This window comes from Crocuta crocuta, unplaced genomic scaffold (genome assembly GCF_008692635.1).
Source record: "Crocuta crocuta isolate KB4526 unplaced genomic scaffold, BGI_CrCroc_1.0 scaffold330, whole genome shotgun sequence".
In the NCBI taxonomy this organism is placed as follows: Eukaryota; Metazoa; Chordata; class Mammalia; order Carnivora; family Hyaenidae; genus Crocuta; species Crocuta crocuta.
In genome coordinates, this window is record NW_027530521.1 from 4338941 (window position 1) to 4362424 (window position 23484).

General features: G+C 39.3%; 1 protein-coding gene across 2 annotated transcripts in view; it reads right to left on the reverse strand.

Moving 5' to 3' along the window:
- TTC17 (tetratricopeptide repeat domain 17) overlaps window positions 1–23484 on the reverse strand; it is a 123516-nt gene that overhangs the window by 33073 nt on the left and 66959 nt on the right. Inside the window, exons 17-19 of one of the 2 annotated variants that reach the window (XM_077767468.1) lie at window positions 15178–15348; window positions 4581–4840; window positions 3964–4117 (exon numbers count right to left, since the gene is read on the reverse strand). In XM_077767468.1, the coding sequence (XP_077623594.1) occupies window positions 3964–4117; window positions 4581–4840; window positions 15178–15348 (585 nt within the window). The remainder of the gene's footprint in view (window positions 1–3963; window positions 4118–4580; window positions 4841–15177; window positions 15349–23484) is intronic. The other variant, XM_077767469.1, reaches the window with a different exon arrangement.

The following is a 23484-nucleotide window of genomic DNA, read 5'->3' on the forward strand; positions in this document are numbered from 1 at the left end:
AAATCAGACTCTTAACTGACTGAGCCACCCAGGTGCTCCTAAACTGAGCTTTTAAAGTTCTGTTAATGGAAACCCTTCACAAGTACTTTGTGTGTGTAGGCTCTGTACTTGGATTAACTCGACAAGAAAAGAAGAGAACTAAGTCTTGTTGGGGAAGGGGTCTTCTGGAGGAATTAAAATAGAATGAATGGAAGGAAGAACTTTGATTCTGTATAACTTTTTTTTTTAACGCAGGAATTTACCAACAACGGAATACTGTTTGAGGTGTAGGCAGGGCTTTAGATTTAAATAAAACAGAAAAGAATAGTTGGAAAGAGTTTCAAACGAACCCTGTTTAAATGAATAACTGAAATAATTAAACCGTCAGTTTCACAATAAAGCTTATTTTTCTTTTATGGTTAAGAAATGCACTTGAAAAATATTTATTGAGCATCTATCACAAGGGACTGGGAACTATGTTGAGACACCAGGGGTACAGAGGGGAACAGTACAGAAGGGGCCTGACCTTGAGTTCATGGTCTAGCAAGGACAGTAAACATAAACAAATCCTTAGGGCCCAACAGGTGAGAGCAATTAATAGTGCGTGAGTACCAAGGAACGGATGGCATGTGAGTCCGAAGTTTAAAGATGAGTGATGTTTTAGTACTGCTGAGGTGGCAGAAGGGCATTCCAGGCAGAGGGAACAGCATGTGCAAAGGCAAAGGGTAAAATAAGAGCATGGTTGATTTAAAAAATAACAACATGAAGGGTAGAGGGAGGCTGGCTTATACAGGGTCTTATACCCCATACAAGGAAGTTTGGACATCATTCTGTAGGCAATGGGGAGCCTCTGAGCCCACATCTCTCCATCCGTTCACAGGAATATCCTAAGAGGCTGTAAAATATGCTGCTGAAATCTAGTTACAGTGTTTACGGCACCTCCCTGGTCTTCCAATCTAGTAGCCCTCACCGAGAAAGGAAATGAAATTAATTATGCAATATTAATTTTACTAGTTCTTAGTAAGTCTACAGTGGCCCTTATTGATCTCCACTTTTCCCTAGGGGCTCACAAACTTTTATAATTTGCGTCAGAACTCTGTCAGGATTTATCATGAAGCTTATCTCTTGGTAATGAGGAGAATCCGTATTTATTTGAAAACTGGGATACTGAACCTCTTCTAGGTATCTGGTATCTCTTCCAAGCTTTAGAACTTTTCATGTTAGTGACAGTAAGTAGTTCCATGATATCATCTGCAAGTACATTCAATGTCCTTTCTAGGCCTACCTGCCTGAATCGATTCAAAACTGCTTAAGTGCTTTCCTAGCACTGCAACCATATTGAGCTTTAAGTTTCACTTTTACAGGAAATTTTTAGTTTTTTGTTTGTAAAAATAATATAGGCTTATTTTTAAATATTTAGAGAATGGAAAAGCATGTTGAAGAAAATAAAAAATCACCCATATCCCTATCAGCACCCAGAGATGATCACTTACAACATTTTGGTGTATTCTCTCTTCTACTTATTTCCATGTACTTGTTTATGTTAGTTTTTTTCATCAAATCCATAAGGTCATAAACTGTGATGTGTACATTATTTTATAAGGTTTAAGAAAGAGAAACACAGGGCGCCTAGGTGGATTGGTCAGTTAAGCGTCTGACATTGGCTCAGGTCATGATCTCGCATTTCATGAGTTCTAGCCCCACACTGGGTTCTGTGCTGACAGCTTGGAGCCTGCAGCCTCTTTGGATTCTATGTCTCCCTTTCTCTCTCTGCTCCTCCCCTGCTCCCACTTGGTCTCTCTCTCTCCTTTCAAAAATAAACATTAAAAAAAAAAAAGAGAAACACTGCTGATTATTTAAAATATCATCAATTATAAGGTATATCTCAACTGCAGAGATATGGAAATGTGAACAAGCGTAGTCAAAATACAGTATATTTACTACTTTACGAAAATTGAAGTATTCTCTGTGCTATTTTATAAACTGCTTTTGTTCACTTACTAAATTACAAACATCTTGGCCGCACAGTACATAGCATGGACATGCTGTCATTTATTCAGGCAATTAACATTTAGGTGGTTTACAATTTTTTATTATGATAAGCAACTCTGGTCAATCTTTGTATATCTATCTTTGGGTTTTTTTTTTNACAAACCGTGAGATCATGACTTAAGCGAAAGTTGGACGCTTAACCAACTAAGCCACCCAGGCGCCCCTGTATTTCTATCTTTGGTACCTGTAAGATGATTTACCTGGGATACATTACTAGAAGTAAAACTGTCGGAATATTTTTAAATTTTCTGATACTTATGGTCAAATGATTCCCAAATTAATTTCATTAACTCTGTGTATTGCACATTTAAAGTTGGTTCAACAAGCAAAGATGGCAGGTTGTTCTTTATGTCTGCACATCTTGGATTACTGGTGTGGATGAACATTTCCTCACATGTTCAGTGGCCAACTTATGTGTGTATATTTGGTGAACTGGCTATGTATTTGCACATATCTTACAGAAACACTGTATTTTTCATATGGACTTGTAACTGCCCTTTAAATGATATTGATATCCTTTGCTTATCACATATTCTGTAAAAAATATACAAATATTCTGCAAAAAATAATTTGTTTCAGTCTTTTGCCCTTCTATTTTATGGTGTTTTCTGGTGCCAGAATTATTTTTTGCTTTTTCTGTCTGCCTTAGAAAGTCCTTTTACACCTGATAAGTATATAAATATTCATCTAAATTTTCTACTTTTTTCATAAAAAAATTTCAATGTATTTTTGTGAGAGAGATAGAGTGTGAGTGTGGAAGAGGCAGAGAGAGAGGGAGACACAGACTCTGAAACAGGCTTCTAGCTCTGAGCTGTCAGCACAGAGACCGATGTGGGGCTCGAGCTAATGAACTGTGAGATCATGACCTGAGCCAAAGTTGGACACTTAACTGAGTGAGCCACCCAGGTGTCCCCCCCGCCGTTTTTCCCCTAAATTTTCTACTTTTATGATTTCATTACATTTACTATATAATCGATTGGAGTTTTCATTTCCATAATGATGTTCCACATTTTGAATAACCCCTTCCTTGTGCAGAAGACAGACCTAGTAGAGGAAGTGTTGCAACCTGTTCTTTCTGTAACCTGTTCACACACCCTGCCATCCTTAAACAGTAAAGCTACTGCACGTTTTCAACTCATGACAAAAATGTCCTTTTTGGCCCCTTAGTATTCTTCACAAGTAACAGTTCACTCTGGAAGTTAGCCAACCTAAGCCCATTCTTTATATTTTATTATGTGCCCTCTGCTTTCAGCTTTGGTAAGTACACCAAATTCAATAAGACATATTTTCATGAAGTTACCTTGAAGTTTGATGTCTAAGACAGTGAAAATATCCTTAAAAAATATTTTTTCAAAAGACATTTGATCAGCACTATTTCATTGCTGGAAAAGAAAGTCAAGTGGACCTATGGCAATGGCCCTGAACCTGGAGTTGAGAGATCCACTTCAGGACAATTATGAACCCTAAAAGCTCATGACAAATTTTGATGTCTATGCATTTTTCCTGGGAGTAGTTTCAAAGCATTTATCCAATATTTAAAGAGATATCAGACACACAAAAAGATTAAACGTTAATATTTATCAAGCCTTTCGTGGCCAGTTCATTTATAGCACTTTACACATATAACTCCTATAATGCTCACAACCAACCCTGTAAGACAGATGTGATCATTATCCCCAAATTAAACCAGACTGTCAAGAATCAATAGGATACTTAAACTCAAGATGATAAGAATATAAGCCTAACAGCCCATTGGTTAAAAAAAAAACTCAAGTAAATGTCAAAACAAATTTTTTTATACCAACGACTGGTTTCTTGTTCACTTAGCCCCATTACCTTCTCATGTGACTTCCTTTAGAGTCACAAACACATTCTTAGTGAGAACTGACACAATGAAATCTGAAAAAAGAAACTGGCATACTGAACACTTACCTTGTGGCCCAGGAGATGCCACCTTTGGGCCAGTGATCTCCAGGTTTGATTGGTAACGATGGACATTTTCTGCTTGATTTGGTTCTACCTTTTTGCCAGGAGTTTTCCTCTGCTCACCTTTGGGTTTCTTTACACGTTTGACCTGGAATGTGATCTGGAAAGTGGAAACATGTCGGGGACAAATTAGGACCACACATCAAATCTGTAGTGGCTGTGGATGTTGGTGGCTTTCAGAGTAACCAGTCCTGTGCGAGAGAGGATTCTCTCTTTCCATTTAATTCTGAAAGGTCTAAATGAAAAATGTTTAGTGAAATAAACAAAATAACTTAGTCCTGAAGGGCATATAGAGGAAACTGAAAATTAAGATGTCTGAACTGGGCAGTTCCAAGTCTGTGGGTTCTTGAGTGTAGCTCGACACCCCTGCACTCCCTCTGCTTCCTGGAAAAGCTAGCAGTGCGAAAGTAATGGACAGTGTTTCCTGTAGCACGATGCCTGTGTGTAGGCTGACTGGAGAGTGGAGGAAAGCGGTGCCACACCCCAAGAGCAAACTAGGAACCCTGAACCCTACCCCCCACCCCCCGCCACCAAGACCTGGGCTGCAGTTTGGCAAATCTCACCCATTCTGTTGCTTCATCATCTTCACTTCTGCAGTCTCCATAGCAAGAGCTTCTGGCCACTCCATCCTGGGGACCCTTCTTCAGTACTCGTATCCCCTGCAGGTCTAGACGCCGCCCTTTCATCTCTAGTGCTCCCCCAAAGCCTTCCAGAGGCCATGCCTGCTGAAATTCGTCCACCAGAGCCAGTATCTCTTCAGACATTTTTGTTTCATCTGAATTCTCCATCTCATCAGAACCATTGCTCTCCTCAACCACTGTACCTGAAATGCAAGGGCCCACACATTAGTAAAAATTAGACAGTACTCACCAAAGTACTTGAGTGAATCCAACCTTGCTGTTTGAGAGGTTTTGACCCTGCCTAATGGAAGTTCTGTCACCCACCCTCATAATAAAAATACCATCATCATCCTCAAAACTTACAATAAAACATCATCTTTGTCGTGTAGCTTTGTCAAAGGGCTGGATGAGATCAAGAGCAGCAGCAAGATGGCAGAGAGACCTCGAATATGTCACTAGTGAGCATGAGGCTGGCTACTTTATATATGCATGTTTTTTGGAAAAAAAAAAAAGATCAACTTGCCTTAGATATAAAATACAGATGGCAAAGATGAAGTTTGTTATGATGTCATTTATTGAATATGTGAGACTGTTAAAGCTTTATTCAAATAGCATGTGAAATATCACAACTGCATATCCAGACCATACAGTCTAATTGCTTTAACTGAATGATGATTTGTTTAATGGGAGATTATCCTAATTCTGCATTCAGGGTCCCATTTTCACTAGTGGTTAGGTATAAGAAGTAATAATAAACTAGTGTAATTTTTTTCCTAAAATGATTATCAAGACATTATTTGTTATGTTGCTCAAGTCTCTTAGTAAAGACTTCAGTGGATGCTTCCCAGTGCAATGGTCTAGAAAAATTCTCTTCTGAAAAGTCAGTGTTTCCACTGTTCTACATTAAAGGTTACAGAACTCTACAGGTTCCCCTCTATACCTAAAAACTAGAAAGCTTAGGGCAAAAGTTCACCCGAGTTTCTTAATAGAATGCTTTCCTTTTGTAAAAACATGTATTTAACTTTTGTTATTTTGAATTAATAGCTGAATCTTATATTGTGTACTCCATGAAAGCCATTTCCATTCCTTTCTGGAAGTAGATATGGTATAAAACCAAATAAAACAGAATGCCTCCTTCTGTAAGAGGTATTCACTGGACAACCTGAGAGCTTAGGGTTGATTGCTCACAAAATGCCAGTCTATGTTATTCCAGTTAAGTTATCCCAATAACTTTCAGTTAGTAATTCTGGCCTGTTTGGTGATTTATAACATGGTATTCATGAGGCCAAGGTCAGGAATCTCATATCCATATTGATCAGACCTATAACCAAAGTGAATAACCCACCTTAGAAATGCACAGTATTAGTCTCTAAGGAGGCATGGGGTGAGAAAGATGTCTAAGCACAAGGCTACAAGCAACGAAAAGCTTTGAGCCCTACTCACAGGAGGTCTGCAGTATCAACCCTGACTCTGGTGGCATCTCTATCTTCCATCCCACTTTCTAATCCAGAAAGTAGGAAGGTCTGTTGCCAGGCTGGGAATCCCACTAGAAATCTGTTATTTTTTCTTTAAAAAGCTATAAGCCTTCTTCATTTAACAAGTGACTTGGAAATATACTGTTGTCCTTTCAGCTAAGTGTCTTTTGGGGATTTTGAACCCATCTGCTGGTTTTTATTGCATATTATCATTATTATTATTAATGAAGTTCTAAAACAAGCATGAAGCAAAAAACAGGGGTTTGTAAAGGCATTTTCTTTGGGATATGCAGATAAAAATGGTTGGTAACTTTTAACTTGTCTAAAATATGTAGCAAACAGTATAAATGTCGGGTTGACGAAGAGTTCTAATTCTCAGTTTCTATCTTGTTTGGTACTATATCCCGATGTCCAACACTGTACCTGACACTCAACAGGAGCAATTGGAGGATGAATGAATGGAACTCAAGAATAATGTGGTTTGTGAGATTCTTGAGGATCTGCTGCTCCTACCTTTGTCTTGTCCTGCTGGTGATTCAAGACTTCTTAAACTCTAAGGTTTACCTTGTCATGAGTTAAAAGCAGGCGTCATGTCTCTAAGGGTCCGGCATACTATATGATTTACAAATTTCTCAGTAGCTACCTCAGAAAAGCAGCTGGACAGAGTTTTTGTAGGGACCCCAAAAAGCAACTTAATTAGAAGAATAGCTTGCCATCTGACTTGTAACAGCAGAATTCTAAGTATTTCTCATGTTATTTTAGCTTCCTCTCCTTCCTTCTCCTATGGCTACCATGGGATTCCTTGTACCTGGTCCTAAGACAGGAAAGGGTTTCTGATAGATTTGGCTGCAGCCAAGAATATGGGCTTAAAGAAAAGTGGCTTCTGGCCAAAGGTAGACTGCAGGTAACTAATTCCCCAGTGTACAGTTAGAGCTGCATAGGGATGCTGTGTTTGGAACCTTATTTCCATTCAGTAACTACTGCTATTTAGAAAGCATTCTAAATAAATGAAGTTGTTCAGTTGCAAAGAGCTCTGCAACCCCAGGTCCAAAGGCTAATGCTCCCCTACGCCCATGCCGTATGGTAATATGTATCATTATTAAAAAGTTCTTAGAGAAAGGGCCTTTCACTGATGGAGATCGGTATTCCAATCAAGAGACACTATGGAACTTGCTGCAGGCTTTCGCTGCTGGCAGCCATTAATCCTTTTCAAAGGCTGCAGGGGTTGGGGTAGTAGCAGTTCCTAAAGAACAGCACTAAATAAAGGTGTGGAATAGGGAGATCAAAATGTGCTTTGAATTAGAAACAATAAATCAGTCTTTATTTAGAACCTCCTATGTGTCTATCTCCACGCTATGAGTTATAGAATCTGACTCTGAGGAATTAAATACAGTCGAACAACATGGGGGTTAGGAGTGGCGACCCCTGCACAGTGGAAAATCCACATAAAACTTTTGACTCTCCCAAAACTTAACTACTAATAGTCTACCGCTGACTGGAAGGAAGCTACTCATAAACAGTTGAGTAACACGTATTTTGTATGTTATGGGTGTCATATACTATATTCTTAAAATAAAGTAAGCTTAAAAATGTTATTAAGAACATAATTAGGAGAAGAAAAAACATTTACAGTGCTGTATTGTATTTAAAAAAATCTGCATGTAAGTGGATGTTTACAGTTCAAAGCCGTGTTGTTTAAGGATCAACTGTATAATCAAGTTGGAGACACAAAACTATACACACTAGAACAAAGAATGTATACAGATGATATCAGCAAACAAGATACTCAGGGAGGGTGGGTGACACTGAGGATGGCTGAGAAAGTCGGAAACAAGACTGACTATAAAGGGAGCCTCTTGTTTGTCACGCAGAAGAATAATGTGACGAGAGCCATAGTGTGTGTGAAGGTTAGAGTGGTAAGTCACTGGCATACTTGGGGGTGGAGAAGGAAGACAGAGGACAAAGAGCCCAGTTAGAAAGGTATTTCAACAATATATATATAAAGTTATTGAAAGGTGTTGGGGCGCCTGGGTGGCTTAGTCGGTTAAGCATCCAACTTTCGCTTAGGTCATGATCTCGTGGTTCGTGGGTTCGAGCCCCGCGTCGGGCTCTGTGCTGACTGCCAGCTCAGAGCCTGGAGCCTATTTCAGAGTCTGTATCTCCCTCTCTCTCTGACCCTCCCCTGCTCACGCTGTCTCTCTCTCTCTCTCTCCTAGAAGTAAATAAAAATGTTAAAAAAAAAAAGTTATTGAAAGGGAAGCTGGTTTAGGGTGAGGTTTGTAAAAGGAGAATTAAAAAAATTTTTTTAATGTTTATTTTTTGAGAGAGAAACAGAGACAGAGACAGGGCACAAGCAGGGGAGGGGCGGGGAGAGAGAGAGAGAGAGAGAGAGGGAGAGAGAGAGAGGGAGACACAGAATCTGAAGCAGGCTCCAGGCTCTGAGCTGTCGGCACAGAGCCAAACACGGGGCTTAAACCCAAGAACCATGAGATCATGACCTGAGCTGAAGTTGGATGCTTAACCGACTAAGCCACCCAGGTGCCCCGGTAAAAGGGAAATTTTTAAAAGGGAGGGTAAAGAGATACTTCAGGAAATTTCAGTGGAGAAAAATGGAATTTGGTGGTTAAATGGATATCATGACAAAGAATAGAGTAAGTTCAAAGATGATTTCAAGACTGCAAAGCCTAATGTGAAATAATGATCTTTTTTTTACTATATGAAGTCTCTAAAAAGATGTTCATTCATTTATTTTGAGAAAGAGAGAGAGAGAGAGAGAGCACAGGCAGGGGAGGGGCAGAGAGAAAAGGAGAGAGAGAATCCCAAGCAGGCTCCATGCTGTCAGTGCAAAGCCTGATGCAAGGCTTTATGTCATGAATCTGCAAGATCATGACCTGACCCGAAAACTAACGGTGGGATGTTCAACTTGCTGAGCCACCCAGGCACGCCCACTATATTAAGTTTTAGAATCTTTGAAAATTTAAACAATGCTGTTCACAAAGACTATGGAATTAGGATAGGGCAACAGGATGCATCATGTTGAGATTTCAGACATTCACTTACAAATTCATTTAAGCATCTGTTGCTTGAGTCCAAAAATGTGAGAGCTTGGAATATAACTACTCATGTAGCTTATGGTCTAGGTTAGAATGGATGGCGGAACGTATCTCCAGGCATTGTCTAATAAGCAGCTGGAAATACAGGATGCAGGTCTGGAGAGAGGTCTGGAATATAGCAGGATCTCACAAAGTTTTAAATTATACTTGAAAGCAAGAAGAAAAAGTAAATGTTAGGATTGCCGCTTATGGGACAGATGGTATACTATAAACTGAAAAGAGAAACTGAGATCCGTATCTCTGTTATTTTCTTTACCTGCTTTAACATGTACCATTTTCATACTGGAAAAAGAATAAATATTAAGAATTGAAGAGACTGTGAGCGCTCACAGTGAGGTTCAGATGAGTTTGCGTTTTCTCACTTGAGTGAATTCCATCTCAGAGTATTAGGAAAATTTATAGGTGAGTTTGCACCATGTCATGTAATCTGTTAAGAGTCACAGGGACTGGAAGCATTGAGAGATGGAGAGAAGCATATATAGTCCTGAATTTAAAAGGAGAAAAAAAATGAAAAAAAGAAAAAAGAAAGAGAAGGAGGAGGAGGGGGAAGAGGAAGGAGGGAGGCAGAGGAGGGGGAGGAAGAAGAAAAGGACAAGGAGGTGGAAGGAGAAGAAAAATAAATCCAGCACAATTTTGGAATGTTCCAGACCCACCTGGAGATTCATGGTTAAGTCTGCGCACCTCAGTTTAAGAGATTTTCAAAGCAGAGCACATTCACAGAAAAGTGACTTGGTGAAAGTATCCAAAATCATATTAAATGAAGGACTGAAGAAACCAAAGGTGATCCCATCAAAGGAACAGTAGCTGATACACTGTACACACAAAAAATCAGGCTTGAAAAATAATTTGCTAGAAAGATTTTTTTTTCTAAAAATTCTGGAGAGATTACTTTGAGATTGGTAAGGTACTAGAAGCCGTAACAGGAGCGGTTCAAGAAAATGAGGACATTGAGCTGAAAGAAACAATAACATGGGGGGGTAGGGTAGGCAGGAAAGGAATCATCTTCAAATGCGATATTAACGAGACACAAGACTGACTATGTGAGCTTCAGAGGGCAGGACCAGAGATGAGAAGTCACATTTTAGCTCAATATTAGGAAAGACCTTCAAATGGTCTGAAAATGGAATGGGCTGCCAAGGGGAGACTGAGCTCCCTGTGCCTGGAGCAGAAGCTGAAGCCACACAATGACTCACTGAGGACGCCATGGAGAGGGAGTGGGGCAGCAGAAGAGGAATAAAAGGAAGTGACTGTCTTGGGTGGGAAACAGTATTAATAATCTTAGAAAGGAAATTCATCTCGAGAAGAGTTTTAGGAACATAGGATGAAAAAGTGAGTTCTACATTCAAAACAAAACGGACTGACAGTAAACAGAGGTAAAGATCACACATTCAAGATGACCAGGAACAAAAAAGTGCTTCCTTCAAAATCTGACTCAAAATGTCTCTTTCAGGAAGTCTTGCATGATTAATATCAAAAGGCTAGAGTACTAGACTGTGGTTTCTGAAGGCACCCAGGGCACATTCTACCACTGAAAATGATACCAGAGTGATCATTTTGTGATACGTTCCTCTGTTTCACAAAATAAGAAGAGTATACTGTGGAATTAGACACATCTGGTTTCAAATAAGGACGCCACCACCATAAGACCTTGGGCAATTCCATCTTGAGTTCTAGTATTTTCTTTAAAAGGCAGTGATCTGGGGTCACCTGGGTGGTTCAATCGGTTGAGCATCTGACTCTTGATTTCGGCTCAGGTCATGATCTCACGGTTCATGAGATCGAGCCCCGCATCCAGCTCTGTGCTGACAGCACAGTCTGCTTGGGATTTTCTCTCTCCCTCTTTCACTGCCCCTCATTCTCGCTCTCTTTCAAAATAAATGAATAAACTTAAAAAAAATGGCAGTGATCTGTTTCTGAAGTCACAGCATAAAGCTGTAGACTTATTTAAGATTTAATGCATAAACAATGGCATAATATTTAAAGCCAGTAATCACAAATCACAAAAGGCTTAAATGAAATCACTTAGACTAAGGTAGGTAAGGAAATGATTCACTTCTGAGAAGATGACAGCAAGTCATCAGTTTTCATTTGCACCCATGGTGTTCTTCCTACTTTAACTGGGTCAGTATAGCAAGAGAAAACTAGGAATTTCGAAAGAATAACCCAGAAAAGCAAACAGATAATCTTTCTTGGAACAACTCTTGTGCAAATGTCAGGGTTCCCTTTAATTGTACAGATGTCTTCTGAGCAGGTACTGTGTATAAGTACTTGTGAGAACTCTGGCTCACAAGCAGCCTCTAATAGAAACACTGGAGTCATGCTTATGTGTGTAGAAGTAAACATTTACTGACTTCCAGCTGTGTACCAGTGTCTAAAAGAAATGTTTCCCCGTTATTTCATTTAAATACTAATCACTTGAGGCATTTTGGGGTTTATTTTTAAATTACTGAGGTAAGGGAAGCTCAGAAAGATTAAGTAACTGGCCCAAGACTTATCAACTAGTTGGTGGTGGAGCGAGGACATGGTAGCATTATTTCTAACTACAAAACCTATATTCTTCCTTCCACAGGTAAGGTTTACGGGGAGGAATTTTATACTAGATGATGAAGCAGTGGTTTCCAAATGTTAATCAGTGACAAAGTTTGTACCAATCCTTCGTAAAATGAGAGACAGAAAAAGGATATGTATATAAAGTTATCACACACACGCACACACGCACACATGTCCATCCAGATACAAGTTTTTGGAGTAAGGTTGCCAACTGTCCATTTTTGAGAAAGACTGACCTTTATTCTGAGATTGTCTTTGTTACTTTGTGACATTAAAATTTTACTCTATAAAATAATGGTAACAACACATGCTAGTTTTCTTTAAAAATGGTCTTACCAACCGAAAATAAAGTTCTAATCCATCAATCTCCGATTTCTAAGACCCACAGGCAAATGTATGGGGTCAGAAGATCCAAGGATGACCTTGGGCAAGGGACTCACCTTCTCTGAGTTTCAATTTTCTCATCTATAAGATGAGCTTGATAATAATATCTATTTCACATGGTTAATACATAATTCATAAGTCCATCAACTATATATATGTGGTGCCAAGCGAGCACACAAATTTTGTGATTTATAACGTATCACAGAAAGGTAGTGATTATCATAAGTTTATGATTACTTATGATTAGAGTGAGCTTATTTGTATTTCTTTAAATTTCTCTCCAAAAAACAGAATTTTCAAAAATTCTTTAATGTCTATGCTTGGCTTTTATTATAACACACTATTTGCGTTAAAAAATGGAGTTTTTCTCACTCTGCTAACCACATTATAAGAAGCCTGCTGGTATGAATATACTAACATACCATGAAAGAAGTCCCCATGGACTTGTTAGTATCTAGGGAAAAGAAGAAGGTATTCCCAGAATTTAGACATATGGCAAAGAAAAGCTGATACCTGAGAGCGAAACTATTAAGAGTCAGCATCATACTATGGATTGAGTCAGCAATCTGAAAAAGAATCCACCTTAAGAGGCAGTCTGCACGATGCTGAAGGGACCTGGAAAAGACCCCAATCAGCCAGGGTGACTATACTGCCTTTCCAGGACAGGGATGGGATGGAACTCCATGGGGAATGTGAGACTAAAGAAACATAGGCACTAGGTTATAGAATATCTTAAGCAATGATGTGCTACCCAGAAAATGGGGAGACAAACAGTAAGATTCTGGTTGGTTTTATTCTGAATTATCCTAGGAAAAAAAGACTCTTAATTTGTTAGTCATGAGTATTCTGGTCACTAGGGAGCTATATTATATTGGAATAGGAAAAGTTTGTATAAATTGAATAAAATACCCGTTAACATTGTTCAGTTTCATTTCTGGTGATTCTGAGTTTATCAAACAACTTCACAAAGTCCATTTGGTTGTGTGGGTACTTGATGCCAGAGGAGACATGAGGCTGCCAAGCACCAGAGAGGGGTAGCTCCCTTGTAAATGGACAAAGTGGCTACCCAGTTTAAGAATCCATCTCTTTTGAATTGGTAAATGGAAATTAGTTTCCTTAAAACTCAATGATTTCTGAAAGAACTGATGAAACTAATTTTCTAAACCTACAAAGGTAAAGGTCACAACTTCTTTAAAGTTGAGCTTGCTTTTCTTAGACAGCATTTTTTAATATATATATATGTATATGTATATACATATATATACACACACAATACCACTTAGAAGGAAACACAGATTTTGTAATTGCTAAATATGTTAATGCAACCTACACAGGAAGGCAAATGTCACATCTCATTAATATATTTACTGTACACAGAAATACATAGAACATGATATATAAGAAGTTCACAGTCTGATGGGAGACAAGACACACAAGCATCATATTGTATGAGAGGTGCCTTGACAAAAAGTGGAAACAAGACAGCATACGGAGCAACTAAATGCTTGGAGACACTTAAGGTGACACTTAAGCTGGATCTTGGGGATGCACTACAGTCATCCATACAAAGCAAAGACCGCACAGGGGCCTTTCCCAGCCTGTGCAGACATGGAGGGAAGCATGGCATGTGAGGGAAATGGTAAAGGTCTGAACATCCTGCTCTGTAGAATACTAGTAGATGGTACTCTTGGAAACAAAACTAAAGACCAAACTGCTTCCTATCCCTCACTATGGTACCTGGACTCGTCCTGTAGGTAATAGAGAGTCACTGAAAATTTTAAACACAGGTAACTTACCTGACCAGATCTGATTTTAGAAACAACTCTTTGGACATACGATACATTGGTAAGAGGAACTGCTTCTGCTTTTTAAATTTTGTACCATTTACATGTCTTATCTCTTTCCTACACACACACACACATTCCATACACAGACTGAAGTAAAGGACTAGATACTGGGAGCTCAATTGTGAAGCTGTTGCAATAGTCTAAGTAGAAATGAAAAAAGTCTGAATTCAGACAGTGGCAGAAGGAATAGATGAAGAGACAAACAGATGCAATAGGTCTTGGATACAGTGGTGACTGGTGAGTTGTGATGCCATTAGTGGAAGGCAGGGATATAGGAATTAGACGCAGTTCAAGAAATAGGGTGAAAATGAGAACAAGTTCAATTTTGGATATGTGAAATGTGAAGTGCCTATTGTACATCTAGATAGAGACCACTAAAAAAGTGGAAAAAAGATCTAGAGTTGTAGAGAACGTCCTAACTGAGAATACATATTTGGAGTCACTGGTATACTCCGAAGTATCTGAGACACCAAGAGATAACACACAGAGGGTTAAGAAGAGGGATAAGAAAAAAAGACCAACGTTAAGACCTGGGTAACCCAACAAATAGGGAGTAAAGTAATTAAGTGAAATAAGTGAAAGAAATTTCAGATGTCCTGAAGACAGGAAGAGAGCCAGGAGCAAGTGATACCCCAGGAGCCAAGAGTAGAAGGAAAAGAGTTTCAAGGAGTGGGGAGCTGTGTATAGATCCAAATGCAGCAAAGTGGTTAAGAAGATGAGCACTAAAAAGTCATTCATTTTGGCAATGATGCATTAACTGATAATGTTAAGAACTGTTCAGTATAGCATAGCTCAAAATGTGGTCACAGAGTGGAATTTTAGGAAACGACCTGGTATGTCTATTATTCCAAATCTTTAAATGTTATTGGGTTGGTGTAAATACAAGTTATCTTGCTTTTTTCCAATGACTTACTCAGTAGACAACTGATATATAAATGAAGGAAATTTGTTCTAGCAAAAAGACAACACTGAGGTGGAAGGAAAAAGAAAGAAGCATGAAGACCTTTTTTACATGATAAAAACGCTACCTCGCCACCTGTGGGTCACCCTCAGAATTCTATAATATGTGGCTGTTAAAAGAAGAAAACTACTGAGAGTAGAGAAAAGCCTAAACTCAAAGCTTGAGAGTTGATTTTACCCCAGAAGCACAGCTCAGGTCAAATCAACTTACTTTCCAGTCTAAGGGCATCTGAGTCCCTCCCTGAATTCTCAACAGAGAGTCCAGGGTCCTCCTCTGTTCCTGTCTCAGAGGGCTCTTCTTCAGCAGCATCCAGTGACTGTGGGTTGTCAAAATATTTCTGTTTGTCATGGCCGTTGTCCAGGGTTTTCTCATGACAATGACCTCAATGACAAGAGACACAGAGACAGCACGTTAGAAACATCTCTCTTAGGTAGCCCCATGGCTCAAGGACTTCAAGTATCAGGAAGAACAAAAGGATGACCGTGTCAGTTTTTCTCCAGCAGAACACACAAAAATCAGTGGACTGGAGCACCCTGAGCCAGATCGTTACTGTGATTCAAGACTGTTTCACCTACCAGGCTATTATAAGAAACAAGTATTTGGGGGATAAAAATTTCTGACAACAAAGATCACATCCCAAGATCTCATTCCATGTATAGTGAATAACTGTGAAACATTTCTTTGAAAGTCAGAAACATCATAAAAAGTAGTTTTCCTTCTATTTGCTTTTCAAAGGTGAGAAATGACAGATTAGTACCTGGGTAAGTCTGGAGGTAGATGAACTATAGCACAGAAATATACCATTCTTGCATTACAGCTTAAACTGAAAGCTATATCAAAAGGCAACGGATTATAAATTAGAAACGAAGGACTTAAAGAGGGATGGTGGTGGCAGAGAATCCATGTTCAAGAGGGTAGTATCACAAAGATGCTGATTTTCCTTTTGGAAAACAAAGTCTGGTCATGTAAAGATTTAACTTTAGTGTAAAATGTCACATCTTGAATGCAATCATAGCACTCTGATACTTTTTGAAATGTATAGTGACCCTGAACTCCTTACTACAATTTTGCCAGCGAGTTGAAGAGCTTTGACGCTATTAGGGATCGTGTGTTTACATGGATGAAGAGCCACTGTCCTGCTCCGCCTGATGGTCATTCTCTAGGGAATATATTACTAGGTTGTTGTGTCTGATGTGGCTTTGATCAGGCTGTCTGAATAGGACTCCGCTTCCTCCACTTCCTATTCGATGGGCACTGTTGCTAAAGATGTATGTTTGTTCAGTGGAAGCCTGCAACTTGCCTCTCACAGGACAAATCTTTGGGTAAGAGTGTCTGAGTAACTTCCCTCCTTTACCAGAACATTCAAACATACTCTAATGGTTTATTTTTAACAGAATACTGTCTCAAAGAGATGCATGTACCCAATTAAACTCTCTCTGCAGCAAGAGAAGTACAAGAAGTCTCTTTTTGGATTTGAAGACTTCCTTTTAGATTCCATAATTTAGGAAAGCACCTCTTATGCTATTTGTTATTGTGCCAAGAAAACATAATGGACTCAAAACCTTTCCGGAAATACTGAGATTGGAGTAAGGGGTCTACATGCTTAAGGCGTCACTTCCATTTTCCAATTCCACTCTATCACACATCTGAGGGTGCCATATTTAACAAGGTCATGTCAGAAACCCAACTTTTTGTTTCAGAGGAGTTTTAGCTTTCCAGAAACTTGCAAGCAACTTGGGAAGACAGTAAATACAAGAAAACAAACAATAATGAGGCAGCGTGCTGTGCAAAATAAGTGCTTCAGAGAATAGGCTTGGAGCAGCTAGAACTTGAATTTTGAAGAATAGGCAGGACTTAAAAAGGGGGAACTAACTACAAGGGGAGCCAGTAGCTGTTGAATGCTTTGTATGTTTTCTTCTACTTACCCTCAAAAATGCCCTGTGAAATATTAATTTTTATTTTATAGATAAGGAAACTGAGTCTCAGTGAGATTAAGTAACTTGCCTAAGGGTCAAACAGGAAGTAACCAGTAGATCTAAGATTTCAATCAGTTATATCTTACTAGGAAGCTTCTCGGCTTTCTACCTGTCAATGCTATCTCTTTAGCAGAAAAGAGATGGTGGCATTCTGTGCAGGGAATAATGAGGTGTTAAGCAAAACAAGAGGAACAGGAATTCTCACTTGTGTTTGGGAGACGATGAGAAGTACAATTTGAGAGGTGGGTATGTGTTGGGTATGTGTGTGTGTGTGCCCCTGCAATGCTGATTGCAAAGATGCTGTGATCAATGACAGTCGCTTTTTTCCTCCAAATTCTTCTGTGAGAGGACAGAGGTAGTGGGTCTGTCTCCACTTCTGTCTTCACCATCTAGTATGTGCAGATAAGTATGGGGAAGCGAAGCATACGAGCATTACAATAAAGCGATGACAACAAACAAGTGACTGAAGTTTACTACGAGAACATTATGCTTCTTAGAGACAACTTTTGATTGTGATATAAATAAGCATGACGATTCAAAACAGAAAATGATGACATTGATACTGATAATTTTAAAACATATGTTATTCCTAGCGTATATTCTCTGCTTTCAGCTTCTGTGAATTTGCCTCTTAAAGCATCTTTCACCCTGACACAGGTTAAGTAAAACAATGTCACAAAAACAAAGGACAAACCTTTAACACTGGAACACAGTGAAATTCTGTGTTTTCTGCAGTTGACTTCCTCCTCTAACCTTTGCATCTCTTATTTTTCTCTCCCACTCTCTTCCCATTATAAAATTTTAATTGGTTTCATCTTTTTAAATGTCTGCAATATTTAAAAATGCCTCATAGGTAATTTATAAGATATGATGTGCATGAATCTAAAATTAGTCCTCCTGCATGACCTCAAACCCAGACACTCTCTTGAAGCAAGCCTTGTGCATTCTAAGAATGTCTTGTCCTCCAACTCAGGAAATTGAGGCCAACATCTGAGAGAGAGAGAGAGAGAGAGAGAGTGGGCAGAAGAGGGGATCAGGGAGAATTGGGAATAAAACGGCGGAATCAGAGGTTTACGTTATATTTGTTGGAAGTAGGCAGAATCAAAATGATCAAGTAAAAACTACATGCTTTAAGGTTAGAACTGTTAATATTAATTTTCTTAGGCTGACAGTTAAAAGCAGGCTGGCTCAGTGTTCTGGTGTGATTTACATAATTATCTAGGCTAATAATACAAAGTCAAATTGCCTATTTTTTAAATTGTTCCTTCAGCTGTATGAAGGAGAACTGAAACACTTTGGAAAGAAGGAAAGGTTCTATTCATTGGGCTGGTATAGGTCTGCCCTAGCTCAAAGGGAAACTGAAGAAAAAGTTGCCCACAGAGGAAAATGTCTTCCTAGCAGAGGTGGAGATGATGTCCTCATTAAAGAAAAAAGAAAATGCTGGAGAATGAAAAATGGAAAGATACCTAAAAAGTAACAAGTCATCTTCCATGCATAGGACTATTATTTTTTGCTGAGGCAAAAATGAGGAGATAGTGTGGCTTAAACTAACCTTGAGAGGTAGGATTTCTTTCTATCTTTCTTTTTTTTTTTAGGGAACTACATGATTTAAATAAAATGCTTTAGATAACAAGGTCCCAGTTGAAAATGGAAACACTTTTCTGTGCTTAATGCTCTGTCCTTGCTTACAAAGCATTTAGCATCTTATGCAAATCTTGGCAGTTTGGTTTTTCCTGGAAGTGGGTGACTACGAGGCAATATCAAGGAAGCATAAAACTCCGAGTAGGGTATTTCTGATTCTGGAACTGCTAGGAGATCTCAGACATGTCAACATCCTTTTCTGTGGTTAGAGTATTGCCTGTATAAGCTAGATTGTTAATATTAACCTATCCTACAAGGGTGTTCCGGACAACAACCAAATATTTAATATATTTTGTCAAAGCATAAGTTTCTGAAGGCAAAGGCACAATTTATCCAGTGACTAAAAAGGTTTTCCAAATAAACTAAGTTCCAAGGAACTCCCATCATTAGTGAAATTATGGAAATCTATTTTTCCTCATAATTCTGTTTACAAAGGTCGCAAAAGAGTATTTTTTAGAGTTGGGTAGCCACTGACTTCTTAAAAAGACTCCTTACTTTCCGAATCTCATAAGTTGGCAGGAGACTCCTGATTAGGTACATTAGGATCCTTCAGGATGAGTTATAATAAAGAAATGCCACAAATTAATTGGAAGGCATCAGAACTTTGGAAGAGCCACACAAATAGAACTAGTCAAGTAGAACTAATAAAGGCTTATATAATTCTCTTAGCCTTAGAGCGCAGTGGGTTAGAGCACAGACTGCAGCCAGACTAAGCTCCAATCCTACTGCTACTACTTTCTAGCTGTAAAAAGCAGGGCAAGTTATTTTTCGTCTTTTTGTTTATCAGTTTCTTCATCTGCAAACTGAGTTTCATAATAGTTGCTGAGATTAGGGGCACCTGGGTGGCTCAGTCGGTTAAGTGTCTGACTTCGGCTCAGGTCATGATCTCGCGGTTCGTGGATTTGAGCCCTGCGTCGGGCTCTGTGCTGACAGCTCAGAGCCTGGAGCCTGCTTCAAATCCTGTGTCTCCTTCTCTCTCTGATCCTGCCCTGCTCACGTTGTCTCTCTTTCTCTCTCTCAGAAATAAATAAAACATTAAAAAATTTTAAAAAAATAGTTGCTGAGATTAAAATATAAGAAGTGAGACCATGGCCTAGCACACGGTAAGCTATTACTGTTGGCTCTCTGAAGAGCTGCAAAGGAATAAATTATCCCAATGTCATCTCTTTCACCAAGGCCTTTTAGCTATAGCCTAACTCAGAACCTCCGTTATGAGCAACTGGTTCTAGAAGTTATCAGGGCATTTGTCTATTTCAACTGCCAACATATGTGCACGTGTATTTGTAGGAGACGCTGAAGGCAGGAAAGAGTTCATTTATACCAGGCTTTTAGAAGAAAGCAACAATTAATCCAGATTAAACTCTTGGCATATCTGAATCCCAAAATATTTTAGTACATTTAGACATCAGCCCCAGTCTACTCCGTGCTCTCTGCATTCACGGCCTTACAATATGAAAACAGACCACAGATCCTATGTTCAGTTAGAGCAAAGCTTACCTCTCTGCTGCTCCACAACTTGGGTTAGGCTGTGACACTTTAAAGGCCTGTTCTTCCCCCAAATTGTTCTCACTCTAATGTACTTTCTTTTCCTCCATACAAGTGTAATACTTCCATGCTTCCTATTATAAACAATGAATTTCTAAGACATAAACAACAAACTGATTTACAATGGGAACTAGAATTTGAATTTGATGCTGTTGAAGGCAAAGTAACAGATGCTAGAAAAATGGCCACTGTGAACAGTGGTATATTCTAAAGATATTCCTACTATCCCTGTTCGAATAGGATTCTATCATATTCTAAAGTGTCCTTTCTTCTGTCTATAGGAAAAGTTACCTTATAGGAGGCATTCTGGTACATACCACTAAACGTAAGGCAGCTGGGTGGAAAATATAGGTAACACTGTCTTCTTAACAGATACAAGTGACTTTTATAGTACTCAACTGCACTCAAATTATGCAGCTATACAGCCATTTTTTTCTGTATATAGGTACATAAGAGACACACTGTGACTGTTTTATTATAATTTTAGCTACCTCATAATTTCATATTTATTTTCCTAGTAAGATAATCTTTTAGAAAAGGTAGTAAAATAAATCATGAAGTGAACAAAAGTATATCTTTAAGTTGCTCACCACTGCTATGCAAAATTACTTTAAAATATTAGCAGGACACATTAACTGTGTGTATGGGCGGGGCTTGGCACCACACAGAGCAACAAGGATATCTGATGAGGAAAGAAACCTTTCTGGGAACAGGTACCTTTATGATTTCCACCTCCAGAGGTTGTGATAGAGGTCCTGTAGACCTGGTTCCAAAAGGAACATTCCACAGTATGAATCTGAATCCAGCCTTAGCTGCAGCCTTACGTATGAACTTTAACTTACTTCTCTGTGTCTAGGCTCTTTATCTGCAGTGAGAGGACTCCAGGGAAGCAGCATTAGTGAAACCACTGTGAACAGGAGCACTCAGAGCTTCCTGGGTCTGGGTGAGATCTAGCTTGCGGCTGACCACACTGAAGAGACGGGTGAGGCTGCCTCACCTCCTTTGCCCTCTGCCGCCCTCTACTTAGAAAACACAAGACAAATCATTTCAACAGAAGTATCAGCTCCTTAGACTTGTTCTCATTCAGCAATTACTGCCAAATGAAATTCTTTGCAGGAGGTTTAAAGTAATGGTTATGTATGGATTGACCTTAAAAGTGCAATGCCAGACAGAAAACAGACTGTATTAAAGACTTGAAATCAGCAATTTCAGAATTACATAGGCATTCCCTCCTGGTGAGGTGAATGAGTTAGAAGTAAGTTTAAAAAAGAAAAACTAAGAGGGGGTGCCTGGGTGCCTCAGTGGGTCAAGTGTCTGACTTTGGTTCAGGTCATGACCTTGCGATTCATGAGTTCCAAGCCCTGCATCAGGCTCTGTGCTGACAGCTCAGAGCCTGGAGGCTGCTTCAGATTCTGTGTCTCCCTCTCTCTCTGCTCCTCCCCTGCTCTTGCCTTCTCTCTCTCTCAAAAATAAAACATTAAAAAAAAGAAAAACTAAGAAAAAAACATCTGTGTGACCTCAAATACGTGTGTGTGTGTGTGTTTTTCTATATATTACAGAGTTGAACTCTTGCCTGAGGACCACTTGGTCCACGTATGGGACAGCAGTCTGCTTTGTCTAGGGATTGAGCTGCACGATTTCTGTAGACTTAAACTCCCTGCCTCCTTTTAGAGGAGGAAAAGAGAGAGCTGGGTGTAAATCTGGCCTGTCTTTCCATGTGGCCTTCTCTTAAATGACTATGGCATGTAAGGCAAAGTCAGGGCCAGTTGAGACACAGACACCATGACCTGCAGTCTGTGGAAGAAATGACACCACTGATGGAATCCAAACTCTCAGCAGTGACTGTTTACTCTAGAAATGAAAAAGATCAGAGTTGACCTCCAAACAAGGGAATTTAAACATTCACCAGAAGTTTATTATGAAAGATTTTCCCATGCAGAAAGTATATTGAAGAAGAAAGAAAACTGACTGGTGTAGCTGGTGGTAGTAGTAGTAGTAGTAGTAGTAGTAGTAGTAGTAGTACACCTCGTCCTCTCTGGTTTACCTCAGCTGAGGCAAATTGGTTTCAACAAGCATGCTGCCGAAATAAGCCCAACAGATTTTCTCAGACTTACTAATTTACCCATAAATGATATTTTTCAAATGAGGGTCAACAAAGACCCTTCCATTAAAAACAGTGCATGCAGAGAGTGAGAGAATGCAGGCTGTAAGATGTGTCAGCTTCTGGTGGACAAGAAAGACAATATAATTCCTCTCATCTTCTCCCTCCTATCTTGTGGGGGCTGCAGACCTGAGAAGAAGATACATATTTATATATGTATACTGAAGAAAGGTTTGGTGTAAAGCATTCTGGATAAACAGTGGGTGGACACAAGTTAAACTACTCTTTATTACTCAGTATTCTCGGTAGTTCAAACTTGAAATATCACTAGCTAATTTGCCATTTAAGTACATTCTATGAGCTAAACATTGGAAGGAGGGTGCAGAATGCATGGTGGGCCAGAGTACGAAAATGAAAAAAGGATTGGTCCCTGCTCTCAATAAGCTAAGTCTTGTAGGTGAGCTGTGCCTTGTACACAAATAACTATAATGGCAAGACATAGGAGCTGAAGGAGAAGAACAGGTAGAATGACTGGTAACAGATTACTTATAATTAAGGGATCAGGTAAAGCATATGGTAGAACAGAGTTCTGAAGGAAGGGTAAGATTAGGAATTTTGTGGAGGGGAAAGGAAAGATGGGAGGAGAAGCTGCAAAAAAACAAAAAACAAACAAACAAAAAAAACATGAGCAAACACATGGTACCAGGAAAGCAGGATGTGTGTAGTAATGAAAACAGGCTATCCACAATATCATCATTATATATTATGGTTTGTTATAATTTCCACTGACTTTGGCAAAGGCAGAATATTAAAGTTTTAATGTGGTCAGAGAGCTTAAATTCAGCACACCTATTTGAGTCACCCACACTTGAGTTGGTTTTACTCAATTCTTAATATTTAGAATAAGTCTACAAACAGGTGATGGGGGAGGGGCTTAGATTTCCTAGCTACCCACAACTTGGGGGTTTATCATTTGCCTCTCTTTTCTCCTGTTGCAAGTGAATGGTCACCTGGAGATGTGGAGGAAAGGCAACTCGTGGGGAAAACCAATAGACCTTAACTCTGGTCCTCAAGTTACAAATGGAGCCACAGACATATGCTTGATGAGGAAGGGACCTACCATCAGAAGCACTTCGGCATTATCAGGCTTGCCTTTTTTCCCGTTACAAGTGTATTATGCTAGGTCAAAGCTAATGAGAACTCAAAGGCTACCTGGTCTTTTTTATTCCTCAGGTTAAGTGACTTATCAGCATG